Source organism: Babylonia areolata, chromosome 14 (genome assembly GCF_041734735.1).
Source record: "Babylonia areolata isolate BAREFJ2019XMU chromosome 14, ASM4173473v1, whole genome shotgun sequence".
Lineage (NCBI taxonomy): Eukaryota > Metazoa > Mollusca > Gastropoda > Neogastropoda > Buccinidae > Babylonia > Babylonia areolata.
In genome coordinates this window covers 2834413-2848684 of record NC_134889.1, presented here as the reverse complement: position 1 = coordinate 2848684, position 14272 = coordinate 2834413, and the positions used below count along the sequence as shown (strand labels likewise).

Below are 14272 nucleotides of genomic sequence, written 5' to 3'. Positions count from 1 at the left end.
GCTTGAGTCCCTGTATGTTGTGCCGAGAACAGGAGACAGGTGAAGGATCCGGCATGATGCAGCACAGGGAATCGCTGCAGATCTTGGCAGCAGGACCTCAGTGTCGAGTACGCCCTCAAAATGTCGCTGTTTAGGACTCCACTGCAGTTTGTACTTTTTTTCTTCTTCGGTGCACCTTTGTTGATAATATTCTTCCTGTCGTGTTAACCCAACTCTTAGCACACACATGCATGCATTTTTTTAATTTATTTTTTTTTTTTAAGTAACTTCTGTTAATGGTGGTGTCAAACTGTAAGATCTTTTTTTTTTCTTTTTGAATCTCTATTTGTGGGCTACAACTGATCTATGCACTGGTCAGAAGCGGAATTAGGGAATTTTTGAGGGGTCAGGGAGGGAAAAGAATGACCTCTCACGGGGGTGGAATTAGGCTCCTTGAAGAGAGAGTTTGGGTGAGGGGAGTGGAGTTTGGGTGAGGGGAGTGTGTGCATGGAAAATAGTAAGATGGATTGATTGGAGGGTGACACACACACTGTCTGTAATGGCTCTCAGAGGAGGTCATTCAAAACGCCCAACACTGGATAAGAGACTGGAACAGTGTGTGTGTGTGATAAGAAGACCCAGACTCGCAGCAGAAAACCACCACCTTGCTTTCAGAACAAGAGTTTATTTCTGTATTTGGACAGAAAAATAAGCAACATGTTGGTGGCCAGGTAACCAGAGGTAATGGGGGGGAGGAGGGAGGGGGGAGCACAAGGGGGGAGCACAAGGGGGGAGGGGTGTCAACATGTCGACACATGACACAACAGTTTGTGCACAGGATAACACAGGTCTGTATCTGTACAGTTTATTTCAGTCCTCCAACTCCATTTAAAGGGGGGGAAAAAAAAGAGAAAATGAAAGGTCACATCTTTTGTGTATCCCATCAAGAGGAACAGAATACAGTATGTAGAGTGTGTGAATGACATCACAAGATGGATGGACCAGAACAGCAAAGCGTAATTCAAAATGTCACATCTTTCACTGGATGGCGACTCAATGACATTGAAGTACACATCACATCAAATCAATCATGTTTACAGTGCAGCCAATCAACAACGAAGGGGCAAAGAAAAGCAAGTCAACATCAAATGTGAAAACAAAAAAATTCACCCGTTTCAAAAAAAAGAAAAAAAAAATCACCAAAAATTTCAAAGTTGTCTCTCCCATACCCTCTTTCCCCCCACGAAATTTCTGACTTGGTAGTTTTAAAATCTAGAGTGCCTTATGGTGAAATTCCACAGTCCCAAAAAACTAAAGCGAAATTCATATTTTCATTGCGTAACTTCGTAGGTCTAAATTTCACACAAATGTTGCTGTGAAAATTACTTTTTCTCAAGAGGGAGCAAAACTTTTGTCTTTGCATGCAAATTGTACCAAACTTTGGGCTGATTCCTCCTTGGCTAAGGCAGTGTCTAATGAGACTCCTCTATACCAGGTGCATTAAGTACACTACTCACTTGTGAGCCGCATGTATTTTTTGAAGAGATCTTCAAAACCAAGCTCCTTGATCAGGTAGTTGTAGACACCCTGCTGCAACTACATGAGTTTCAGAATGTTGTTCACTGAAATTTGATGATTCCTCCATGCATGGCATCTTTTCTTTCTTAGCAGCAGGACTGCATTCTCTCATTTTGTTTTTCACACAGATTGGTTCGATTAAATTGGAACCACGATTTGAATCAAAGCTGGCGGATACTTCTTCTGCGTTCGTGGGCTTCAACTCCCACGTTCACTCGTATATACACAAGTGGGCCTTTACGTGTATGACCGTTTTTACCCCGCCATGTACGCAGCCATACTCCGTTTTTGGGGGTGTGCATGCTGGGCATGTTCTTGTTTCCATAACCCACCGAACACTGACATGGATTACAGGATCTTTAATGTGCATATTTGATCTTCTGCTTGTGCATACACACAAAGGGGGTTCAGGCACTGGCAGGTCTGCACATGTGTTGACCTGGGAGATCGTAAAAAATCTCCACCCTTTACCCACCAGGCGCCGTCACCGTGATTCGAACCCGGGACCCTCAGATCAAAAGTCCTACGCTTTAACCATTCGACTATGGCGCCCGTCACTGGCGGATAAATCTACTGTCTTTAGATGGGCGGCTGTTTTTTCTTGGCATGCAAATTTTGCATGAATTCTTTGCGTGCCAATTTGGCATAATTTTGGGGGGTCTGTGGAATTTCGCCTGTTATATCATTTCAAATGATTAACATGTCAAATGGAGATGGTATCTGTCATCTTTTTTTTCTTTTTTTTTGGAATATGTTCTAAACTGTGTTTACATTGTTCCACACACAAACCACAGCCTTTCTCAGTTTGATGTGCTCAAGCATGAACATGATTTCTCAAACTGTCAGGCACATGACATGTTGTTGGGTACAATACCATAATTGTTTACATAAGCAGGCAATAACCAGCAAAGCACAATAGCTTCTCACATGTTCCAAAGCCAGTGATGCACACATAATGCACTGATCATGATGCACACATGATCCGAGTGCTGTTGGTACAATGTGGAACTTGACCTGAAGGTAATCACAAGAGAAACCAGGCACATGGAAAGCTGCACTGAGGTGTGGGTATAAATGACCCGATAGTTATGAAAATAGAGGAGAAAATACTCTGGAACAGCTTTCTGCCTTTCCAAAAAGCAAATGTATTTGAAAGACTGAAGAAAGAAGCTTATGATTATATCCATAAGTGCCTTTTAGTCTGAAAAATGTATTTTAGCTTTCTTTAACTTTTAATAATGTACAAGGCACACCTTACATAGTTGAACTGGCATGACAGATTTCTGTGCTGTACAACCGTAAGTCAGTAGATTTGATTACTTGACAGAGTTCAGTTTTATATCTCATAAAACTCATAATACTCTCTATAGATAAAATGTTCTGATGTTCAAGAACAAAGAACATCTTCAATTCCAAAGGTAAATCTTGAGAGAAAAATAAAAGGAAATCTGCTTAAAAAGAAAAAGAAAATCTGCACAAATGTGCCAGCCTTTTTCAACCCACAAAGCTCTGTAAACGGTACTGCCTCTGTGCAAGTATGGGTCACATTTGACGTCAAAAACATAGGAAAGGACTTGGATTGCTGCTTTCCAAATATACCAAGATGTGACACACAGAACACTGCCCTGCAAAAAAGGTTTTTATGAATATACAGAGTGAACATACAGTGACTGACCAGCACTGCACTAATCAATATCAAACATCATATCCCATGTACATCACTACACCCAAACACTGACTGCTAAATCAACGAAGATCCCTTTCTGTGCAGGTCCCACCCAAGACAACTTTTAGTCAGTGTTTGAAGGAAATGTCGTTCACTCAACTATCACAAGACAGTTTTACAGTCAGTGTTTGAAGGAAACGTTCATTCGACTATCACAAGACAGTTTTTATAGTGAGTATTTGAAGAAAACATATTTTGATTTTCACAAGATACTTTTTTACAAGTGTTGAAAGAAACAAATTATTTGATTAACATACTGAAAGAGTAACCTTGGTTTCAAATCCATCACAGCCTTTTCAAATGTTGCAGGCTTTTTTTTTTTTTTTTTTGAATGGTTTTGTTGTAATGTTTTCATTCCTAGCATGACCTCGGTGGTTAGCTGGACAATAAACGTGAATGGTTATGATTAGTATTACCTAAAAAATAACCAGAAATTTTGCATGTGCTGGGCAAGCTTTCTCACTTTGAGCATCACACACTGCAGTCGAAAGTTTAACGGGGACAATTCAAATTTCTCAGACACATTAATGTATGATGGAATCAGCTTAGCGCTACAGATAAACCAATCAAACTGGGTCAGCTCTTGAGATAAACTTACAATATCTGGGCACATGCACATTCGTGAAACATGGATTTCAAAATCAAGATACGGGTGTTTCAGTAAAGAGTTCTGAAGCAGAACATAGTCACAAATACATTTGTTCTCTTTGAATTTCAAATAGTGAAGACCGAGATCTGAGCTAGATACTGTATTATTCCATTCAGCCAGCTTCCCTACCATATTGATGGAGGAAAACCGCAGGAAACTTACTGAAATAACCATTTTCCCCTCCAAACTGACGTGAGTGAACAGTCGGAAACACTGTAGAAGTTAGATCCCTTTAGTTTCAGTTAATGAATATGTAGGAACATGGAAACTGTTTCATTGAAACAAAGTTTGATGCCAGAGCATTGCTGAACCACAGGGCTGAGTAAGTCATATCCTGGAGTCTCTCGTCGGCACAATGAAATAGTTGATGGAACTGACGTCATCTCCAGGAGTGGGTCCTGAGAGGGGAATGAAGACCTGTCCTGGATGACCACAACTGTCCACACACACTGCTGGGAAGAGACACCCTTTTAGCACAGTTAAAAAAACAACTCGACACTGACACCATCACAACTACACTCTGTTAACACGGTTTTTAAAATTAAGTCCACAAGAACATCATTACATCTATACTCTGCTAGCACAGTTTTTAAAATTAAGTCCACAAGAACATCTATACTCTGCACAGTTTTTAAAATAAACTCCACAATGACATGACAACCATACTCTGTTAGCACAGTTTTTAAAATTAAGTCCACAAGAATTTTTTAAATTAAGTCCACAAGAACATCATTACATCTATACTCTTAACAGCTTTTAAAATGAACTCCACAATGACACTATCACAACTATACTCTGTTAACGCAGTTTTTAAAATATACTCCACAATGACATGACAGCCATAAGTCCACAAGAACATCATTACATCTATACTCTTAACACAGTTTTTAAAATGAACTCCACAATGACACTATCACAACTATACTCTGCACAGTTTTAAAAATTAAGTCCACAAGAACATCATTACAACTATACTCTTAACAGTTTTTAAAATGAACTCCACAATGACACTATCACAACTATACTCTGTTAACGCAGTTTTTAAAATAAACTCCACAATGACATGACAGCCATAAGTCCACAAGAACATCATTACATCTATACTCTTAACACAGTTTTTAAAATGAACTCCACAATGACATCATCACAACTATACTCTGCACAGTTTTTAAAATTAAGTATACTCTGTTAGTACAGTTTTTAAAATTAAGTCCACAAGAACATCATTACATCTATACTCTGTTCGCAGTTTTTACAATAAACTCCACAATGACATCATCACAACTATACTCTGTTAGCACAGTTTTTAAAATTAAGTCCACAATAACATCATTACATCTATACTCTTAACACAGTTTTTAAAATGAACTCCACAATGACATCATCACAACTATACTCTGCACAGTTTTTAAAATAAACCCCACAATGACACCACCACAACTTCAAAATGGTACAACCATGCAAACTCCTTTCTTGACAGTCAGCTTAACATCTGTAACAACATTTATGTACACAATGATTTGAGGGAGAAACAACATCACAGATTTTGCACCTGTAGTCAAGGGAAAAGAAGGCAGCCATTAAGGAGGGAGCAAGGAGGCAAGCATGCTGAGAAAAATGACAAACAAAGGCAGGTAGTGGATCATAGATGAAAAAAGTGAAGGTAGAAGTGTAAAGAAAGTGAAAGTAGTAGTAATAGTGATCCATAGGGAAAAAAATTAAAGTAAAAGTGAAAGTGGCAGTAATAGGTAAAAAAAAGAAAGAGTGAAATTGAATGTTCAGTTCAGTTGCTCAAGGAGGTGTCACTGTGTTTAGACAAAAATCCACAAACGCTAGACCACATCTGCAAAGCAGATGCCTGACCAGCAGCATAATCCAAAGAGCTTAGACAGGCCTTGAGCGAAAATAAAAGCAGCAGTACCAGGTAAACGTGCATCATCAGACAGTGAAGAGAATGCAGGCCAGAGATAATCTGCTGCAGTTCAACACCACATTCCGTTCAAGGTGACGACAGTTTGGTGCCACTTACTGACTGTGACAAACAGGTGCAAGCTTTTACCTCATGGTTTTGCTCAGTTGACCCAATGTTGTGGACGACATAGAACTGAGTACGACACACACCCCAGGCCTAGTTCTGGTTCAACTGATCAGCACAGTTTGCTTCCTTTACCCCCGAAAGCGGAGTATGGCTGCCTACATGGCGGGTTAAAAATGGTCATACACGTAAAAGCCCACTCGCGCATATACGAGTGAACATGGGAGTTGCAGCCCACGAACACAGAAGAAGCAGCTTCCTTTAGCACTGAGCACTTCCACCGTTACACACAATATTCATAGCTCCATTCCACTTGGGGTAACAGTAGTTCAGGTTGATGTGCAGTGACGAGGAGAAATGCACAAATTCACTTTACAACTTCCGGATTTTAAAATTTTGATTATGTGGAGAGAATTGGGAAATAAAAGTCTTCATTATTACCCTGGGATTAGACTAAAAAAAAAAAAAAAAAAAAAAGGTGCCTATCAAGCAGAAATTCTTTGGCAATATTTTAGGGGAAAAAACTGCCAAAGGCATGAAATGTATAAATACTACATATATCCTAACAATAATTCCAGTTTGTTTATGGTGGAAGGAGAATTAATAGGTGTGTGTGTGAGAGAGAGAGAGATGAATTATTCGCTCTTGTTAAAACAACTGGTGTTGCTTTCTACAAATGGCAGGAATCATTAAAAGGTCAAGTACTTAATGGTAAAGTATAATATCAAGTACTTTATGGTAAAGGATAATATCAAGAACATATTTTACCAACAATGACAAAAGAACTAATATACATTTCTAACATGATTTTCCTGGTGATATATTAAAACAAACTGCTCGGCTTAATAGTTGTGAAAAGAAATAGTTGAATTTTTTTCCTTTATCTATACATACATATTCCTGAAATGTCAGCAAGAGCGGCATGAGACCTTACATAGTACTCCACTCCAAGGCAACGAAACAAGTGATTCTGATTGAGCTCACCGTGCCATACGAAAGCAGAATGGATGGAGAAAGCCCACATCAACAAGACCGAGAAGCATGCTGGTCTAGCCAGCAGCCTGAGAGAATCTGGCTTCCAAGCCAAAGTCCTCGTCATAGAGATCGGTGCAAGAGGGTTTGTGAGCCTGAGCACATCTGCCTACAGCCTCATGAAACAGCTGTCGATTTCTGGCAGAGAGAGGACATGGGCTCTCCAGGCAATTGCAGAAGCAGCAGGAAAATGTTCCAACTGGAGGAGGTATGAAAGTAAACTTCATATGGATTAAGTTTCCATATTCAAACTAGGTGTACAATAGCTCAGTGGTTAAAACATCTGCTAGAAAAGGTGACTCATTCCTGAAGTGGCGACCACCCTGGAGGCGCGGGTTCAAACCTGCTGTGGACCAGGGAAAAAAGGCGGCAATACAAGGGCATCCAGGAGTCATGACCTGGGTGCAGCCCGGCCCCCTTTAGTGTAAGGAGTTTGGGGCCGAAACACCTGACTGAGCGGGGCTCCTTCTCTGAAGACCCTATACTGTCCAGCTCTCCCTAGAGTTCCTTATCACGTCCTGAAATCATGTAAAAGAAAACTGAACTGCCAATCATTACACAGTAGTGCACAGTCCTATGCTGTTCATTTGATCGTTCATTTTTGTTCCACAGAATCCAAGTCAAAGCACATTTGTACAGCTGTGTCAATTTCTGGTTTGAAGTATAAGGGAAACAATTAACTTACTCATACGCATTCACGAAGAGAGATGTGTTTGCCTCCCTTGTAATGGCAGGCTGGTTGCTTCAAATGGGCAAGAGAAGGTAATCAAGTGGAAGAGGTCTTCCTTCATAACAAACAAGGAAAGTTTGTTTAAAAAACTTAAAATTCTGTATAGGCATACAATCCACCAGATTATAATCACACATTAAAAATCATACCGAGATACCATAACTTGAAAAGCATATATCACAATCTGTCTCAGATTTGTTTTTGATCATGCTTCAGATCTGTAAGACCTTATCATGAACAGAGTGCATTATAATAACCGAAGTGTTGGTCTTGACATACTCCTCAAGTCTTAAACAACTCTACCTACTCAAAAACTGGGTTTGTTTGTATGACTGATCTCTTTGTTGTAACAACTATAGCTGGTCATCTGCAACTAATAGATTTGATTCATGTGAACACACACACACATACACACACATAGACAGACAGAAACCAACAGTGTGTACAGAGACAGTTGTCTGATGGCGGAACACTATATGTTTCGCTGCACTGGCCACAACCAACACAATGTGGACTGTGAAGTCTTGTAATGGGAAAAAAAAAAGGTTTCCATAAAAAGAACGACACTTTCTAAACATGTTCTTTACACACACACACACACACTTTTTATTAGTTCTGCAAGGTTTCTTCAAGATACTTAAAAGCCAATAGTGTGTATAGTGTGGGCGTGCACACAGGCATGTACAGGTAGAAGAACAAGAGGTAAAAAGACAGTGAACGAACCACTTTTGGCACTAAAACATCAGAAGGCAGCAACAGCAAAACAGCAACTCGTTTGTCATGCCTTCATACAGAGAGACCTTATCAAGTGATAGCATATCAGTGGGCCAACTGAGCGAAGATCTGTATCACACAATTCCAAATTTAAACAGGAACTAAAGACAAACGAACTGTGCAGTTAAAACAACAATAACAACAACCCCAAAACAACAAGCACCACCACCACCAACAAACCCCAAACATCCACCACCCATCAAAAGCTTAACCGGCAGGGGGGAGAGGGGTTGGGGGGTGTGGGTGAAACCCCCCCTGAAGACGACAACAGAGCAAAATGGGTCGTCATGGTAACACCGACACGATACCAATTGTACACAACAGCATGCCTAAACCCCCCCCCCCCCCCCCCCCCCCCCAAAAAAAAAAAACAACACACACACAAAAAACCTGACCTCATTCGGTCAAAATGACCTTGTGTGTCGAATATACTTTTTTCTTCTTTTTTTCTTTCCTTTTAAACCGTGGACAACACTTCACCACTGTGACAAAACCAACAAAGCGTTTACACTTTGTTTTGGGATGGAAAAGACCACTCCCACCCCATACTCCCACCCTCCAAGAAAAGAAAAGGAAAAGGAAAAAAAAGTCTGTTGCTGAAACAGCACAAGTGACTCCACCCTCCCCTCTCCCCAACAACATGACTCTGGAAACAACAACAACACATAACCATGGTTATTCAAACACCAGTAAGTTACTGTTTCACTGTTGTTGTTCTCCACCGAACAGGACAAGCCATACATCGGAAACGTCCACAACACACAGTTCGTTCGTTTTGTTTTCGGATATGAAGAAAGAATTGTTTTCGGCTTTTTGACATCAAGAAAGAAACAAATGAAATATTTAATAGATAAATAAAAAAAATCAATAAACAAATAGATAACTGAATAAATAAATAAATATTTGTATATAAATTTCATTTATTTATATATTCATTGTTCATTTACATATAATATATAATTTATGATATAACATAATATGATACAATCTATTATCATATCATACAAACAAGAAATCATTTCCTTTTCTTTTTACATATTTACTTCTTTTTTTTATGTGTGTGTGTGTGTGTGCGTGCGTTTCAGTTTTTCTTGTTTGTTTTTGTTTTCTGTGTATTTTTTGTGTGTGTGTTTTTTTTTTTTGTTTTTTGCTTTTTTAAAATCTTCGGAAGCAGCTGTTTCAGAACCCAAGTGAATCTAGCCAGATCCACTCCGCCCTCTCAGAGAGGCAGAGTGCAGAGCAGGGGGCAGGGGTGGGGGGACTGGGGGGCAGCCCGACAACTGAACACCGCCGTCGCCTCACGTCTTCTCCCTGCACCCCGAGGCAGCAGCAGCAACGGGGGGACTGTGGGGGCGGAGGGGGGCAGCGGGGTAGTCCCCTCCCTCCCCCTCCCCCTCGCCGTCAGCGTAGCCCTCCTCCGCTTCCGCCTGCAGGGCGTAAACCGGGAAGTTGAACAGCTCTTCCGGTGATGTCAGTCGCTCGTCGGCGCTGCCTTCCTCTTCCGGCACTGGGATCAGGCGGCGCTGCGACTCGAACGGAAGTGACGTGTAGCGGCGTGTCGGGATGGGGGCGAATGGCCTGTTGAGAGGGGGGAGGGGGGAAAGAGAAATGAGAGGTTTGTCTTTACAGACTTCTGTCTTCCTAGCCACACACCCCATCCCATGCCACGCCCACTACTACCTGTCTCTACCTCTCTGGGTCTCTCAGGGAATAGGGGCAGGGGTGTGTGGGACGAAAGGGGTGGGGTGGCGGGCTTGGTGTGTGTGTGTGTGTGTGTGTGTGTGTGTGGAGGGGGAGGGGGGTACAATTAACGAGGAAAAAACCCCACGTAGCTGGGAAAGCATACATCCAGTGTTTGACAATTACCTCTCCACCTCCAACCTAACACCCCACACCCCCTCCCCCACACACAAGTACCCTACTATTGAAATTTATGACATTTACAGGTATTCAGAGAGATAGCCAGTTAGCCAGGCGAACACACACACACACACACACACACACACAAAGGCAGGCAGACAGACATGGAGGAAAACAGACACACAGACATAACCACACACACTTACCACACACCCACCCGCCTACACCCTCTCCCCTACACACCCACACCCAACCACACACATACACTCGCCCTCACCCTTCCCCCCTCCAGCTTCCCCAATACACACCACTCACATCCATTCCAACCCCCACCCATCGTCGCCCACACGCTCCACACATACCCCCCCCACCCCCCGCCCCCCACACACACACCCCGCCCCCCCCACACACAAACTCTTCCACACACCAGTCACGTCCCCCCTCCCCCTACACACACACACTGACATGAAGGCCCTGGGGTCCCCCCGTGGCTCCAGAGAGCGGAGGTCAGGCTGCACCTCCATGGCGCGGGTGGCTGGCTTGTCCATGTCCTCGTATGCTATGGCCTCCTCCTGCAGGCTGTCAGACCGCCTGCACACATGTCATCATCCGCGTCATCATTGGCGTCATCCGCAGCTGTCGTCATCATTCTTTGTTGCTGTGTCATTTTTTCGTCGTCACCAGTTTTGTGTCGTCATCATCCTTGTTACCATGTCTAAACCGTCATCATCAGTTTTTGGCATCATCCTTGTTGCCAGGTCATTTATCGTCGTCATCAGTTGTCGTCATCATGTTTGTTGCCAGGTCATTTATCGTCGTCATCAGTTGTCGTCATCATGTTTGTTGCCAGGTCATTTATCGTCGTCATCAGTTGTCATCATGTTTGTTGCCGGGTCATTTATCATCATCATCAGTTGTCGTCATCGTTCTTGTTGCCAGGTCATTTATCGTCATCATCAGTTGTCGTCATCATGTTTGTTGCCAGGTCATTTATCGTCATCAGTTGTCGTCATCATCCTTGTTGCCAGGTCATTTATCGTCGTCATCAGTTGTCGTCATCATCCTTGTTGCCAGGTCATTTATCGTCGTCATCAGTTGTCGTCATCATCCTTGTTGCCAGGTCATTTATCGTCGTCATCAGTTGTCGTCATCATCCTTGTTGCCAGGTCATTTATCGTCGTCATCAGTTGTCGTTATCATCCTTGTTGCCAGGTCATTTATCGTCGTCATCATGTTTGTTGCCAGGTCATTTATCGTCGTCATCAGTTGTCGTCATCATCCTTGTTGCCAGGTCATTTATCGTCGTCATCAGTTGTCGTCATCATGTTTGTTGCCAGGTCATTTATCGTCATCATCAGTTATCATCATCCTTGTTGCCAGGTCATTTATCATTGTCATCAGTTGTCGTCATCATCCTTGTTGCCAGGTCATTTATCGTCGTCATCAGTTGTCATCATCATGTTTGTTGCCAGGTCATTTATCGTCGTCATCAGTTGTCGTCATCGTCCTTGTTGCCAGGTCATTTATCGTCGTCATCAGTTGTCATCATCTTTGTTGCCAGGTCATTTATCGTCATCATCAGTTATCATCGTCCTTGTTGCCAGGTCATTTATCATCGTCATCAGTTATCATCCTTGTTGCCAGGTCATTTATCGTCGTCATCCTCGTTGCCGTGTCATTTTATCGTCGTCATCAGTTGTCATCATCATCCTTGTTGCTGTGTCATTTCATCGTCGTCATCATCATCCTCGTTGTCGTGTCATTTTATCGTCGTCATCAGTTGACGTCATATGTCGTCGTGTCCCAACTGGCTGTGGTTTCACTCTGCATGTTGTGTGAACGGTACAAGTCATCACCAGCATCGTCATCACTACTGTCATCGTCGTCATTAGCATCGTTGTCCGCTGTCGTTGTTGTCAGCGTTATGCACTCGCTGGCTCTGAAAATTAATGGCTTCGCCTTCATCAGCAATAATATCGTCGTCACGCATTTAATCAACAGAGTCGTCATCATTGTCCCAATGTTTATTGCCGTTTCCTTGTGCAGACTGATTAACTGAACACAATTCAGCATCATCGTCAGCATCACCATCATCATCCTATCATCATCGCTGCTATCCATACAATTCATCATCATCATCGTTGCTATTAATGTCATCTCCTCACAGACTATAACTTCTCCTGGAGGCTCAGCATCAAGACATTCACAGGTGGTCGTCACTGAACAACACTGAGGAAGAAGAACACCAACAACAATCATCATTACTGTAACGACGCACTCGTAGCTTTGTTTCAAACATGATCACTGTGTCTTTTTGCGTAGGATCGGCATTCACCTAACGTTGAGAATGTGAGCAGCTGGTTTGAAGATCTCTCTCTCTCTCTCTCTCTCTCTCTCTCTCTGTGTGTGTGTGTGTGTGTGTGTGTGTGATGCATTCTGAAGTGTACTGATGCACACATACTCTTGTGTGACAGGTGCAAGCTTCGTGAAAGCAGTGTATTTTATCACACTGTCAGTGTCAGTAACTAACAAACAGGAGAAAATGTGCAGCTTAAAACAGTTAAAAGGAGAAAGATTATCAGTCATAAATTATCTGAAAAGTGAGAAATATCTGCTGCCTGTAAATGGTGTATGGCCTACATATATATGCCAGGTGACTGCCAACTTCAAGCTTCATCTTCAGAATCAAATTTGAAATGATCTACTTAGTACTATCAAACCAGTTAAGGACATAAGTCTATCTTGTTTTATGCACACACACACACACACACACACACACACAATTATGTACACACACACACAGGCGCGCGCCTTTCCCCGCCAGCCAACCTAAACCCCAGCTGTTCCGGCCCCCTTTCTCGTCCACTTCACTCGCTCAGTGATGATGTTTGAAAGATATTTTTTACTCAACCCGAGCCTGCATCAAAGGGACAGAATTTGTCACAGTTTATGAGTTCCATCCCTTGAGAGAATTGTCATATGCCACACGGATGAGACTGAGATTTCGGTCAGAAGCAAAGTTTTCGGATCAATATTTAAAAAAATAAAACACGTAAAGCTAATGACGAATTTTAGGAAAGCATTTAGAAATAACATTAATTTATAAAACATCACTAACAACAGTCACTGACTGTCACAACAAAAGTAATGTTGAATGCGGACTGCCCTCTCCAGGGAGAGCGTGTAGCTACAGAGACAGCGCTACCATTTTTTCTGCCTACAAGTGTATCATTTGTATTTCCCACCACAGTGAATTTTTTTACCTGTTTTTTTTGCAAGTGACAACCCTTCTGTTGCCGCGCGGTGTCATTTCACGTGCGTTAAAAGACCTCGGTTTAATACGGCGTCTCATCCGGAGGACAAGCGTCCAGACCACCACTGAAGGTCTTGTGTAGGGGGAGAAAATACTGGCGACTGCGGGATTCGAACCAGTGCGCTAAGATTTATCCCACGTCCTAGGCGGACGTCAGTCTAACCACTGGACCAACACTCCACTAGTTACAACGATCTCTCCGGGGACAGTTTACCATGCCTCCGGGCTCCGTTACCGAGTAATTCAGTAACGTCGACACAGGAGGGGAGAGGGGTGGGTGAGGGAGGAGGACTGTGCTTTGTGCTTTTATGGAGGTTGATCTGACTGTTTGAAACCGTCACCGACAATCAGTGTCAACGGGGTGCCTGGCGCACAGAAGCTGCTAGAAGCAGAAGCGGGCTTTCATCGAACTTGGCAGAAGGTGCTGGAGGGGTAACTGTGTCCCCGACAACTGCTTGGATTTCTCCTGTGTTCGCCGGGCTGTTACTTCCAACGTTCAATCGTTATGGTTTCTACACGTGTAACACGTGTTTGGCCCTTGTTACACCCACCTGCGTGGTCATGAAAATCACTGTCTTTGTAGTGATTGGGCCTAG

The 14272-nt window shown here is 42.6% G+C and overlaps 1 protein-coding gene across 2 annotated transcripts in view; it reads right to left on the bottom strand.

Annotated features, from left to right (window-relative positions):
* Positions 1 to 9751: 9751 nt before the first annotated feature.
* LOC143289447 (uncharacterized) overlaps positions 9752 to 14272 on the bottom strand; it is a 122470-nt gene continuing 117949 nt past the window's right edge. For both annotated transcript variants that reach the window (XM_076598416.1, XM_076598417.1), the window contains exons 4-5: positions 10829 to 10954; positions 9752 to 10081 (exon numbers count right to left, since the gene is read on the bottom strand). In XM_076598416.1, coding sequence (XP_076454531.1) covers positions 9802 to 10081; positions 10829 to 10954 — 406 coding nt within the window. In that variant the 3' untranslated portion in view covers positions 9752 to 9801. The remainder of the gene's footprint in view (positions 10082 to 10828; positions 10955 to 14272) is intronic.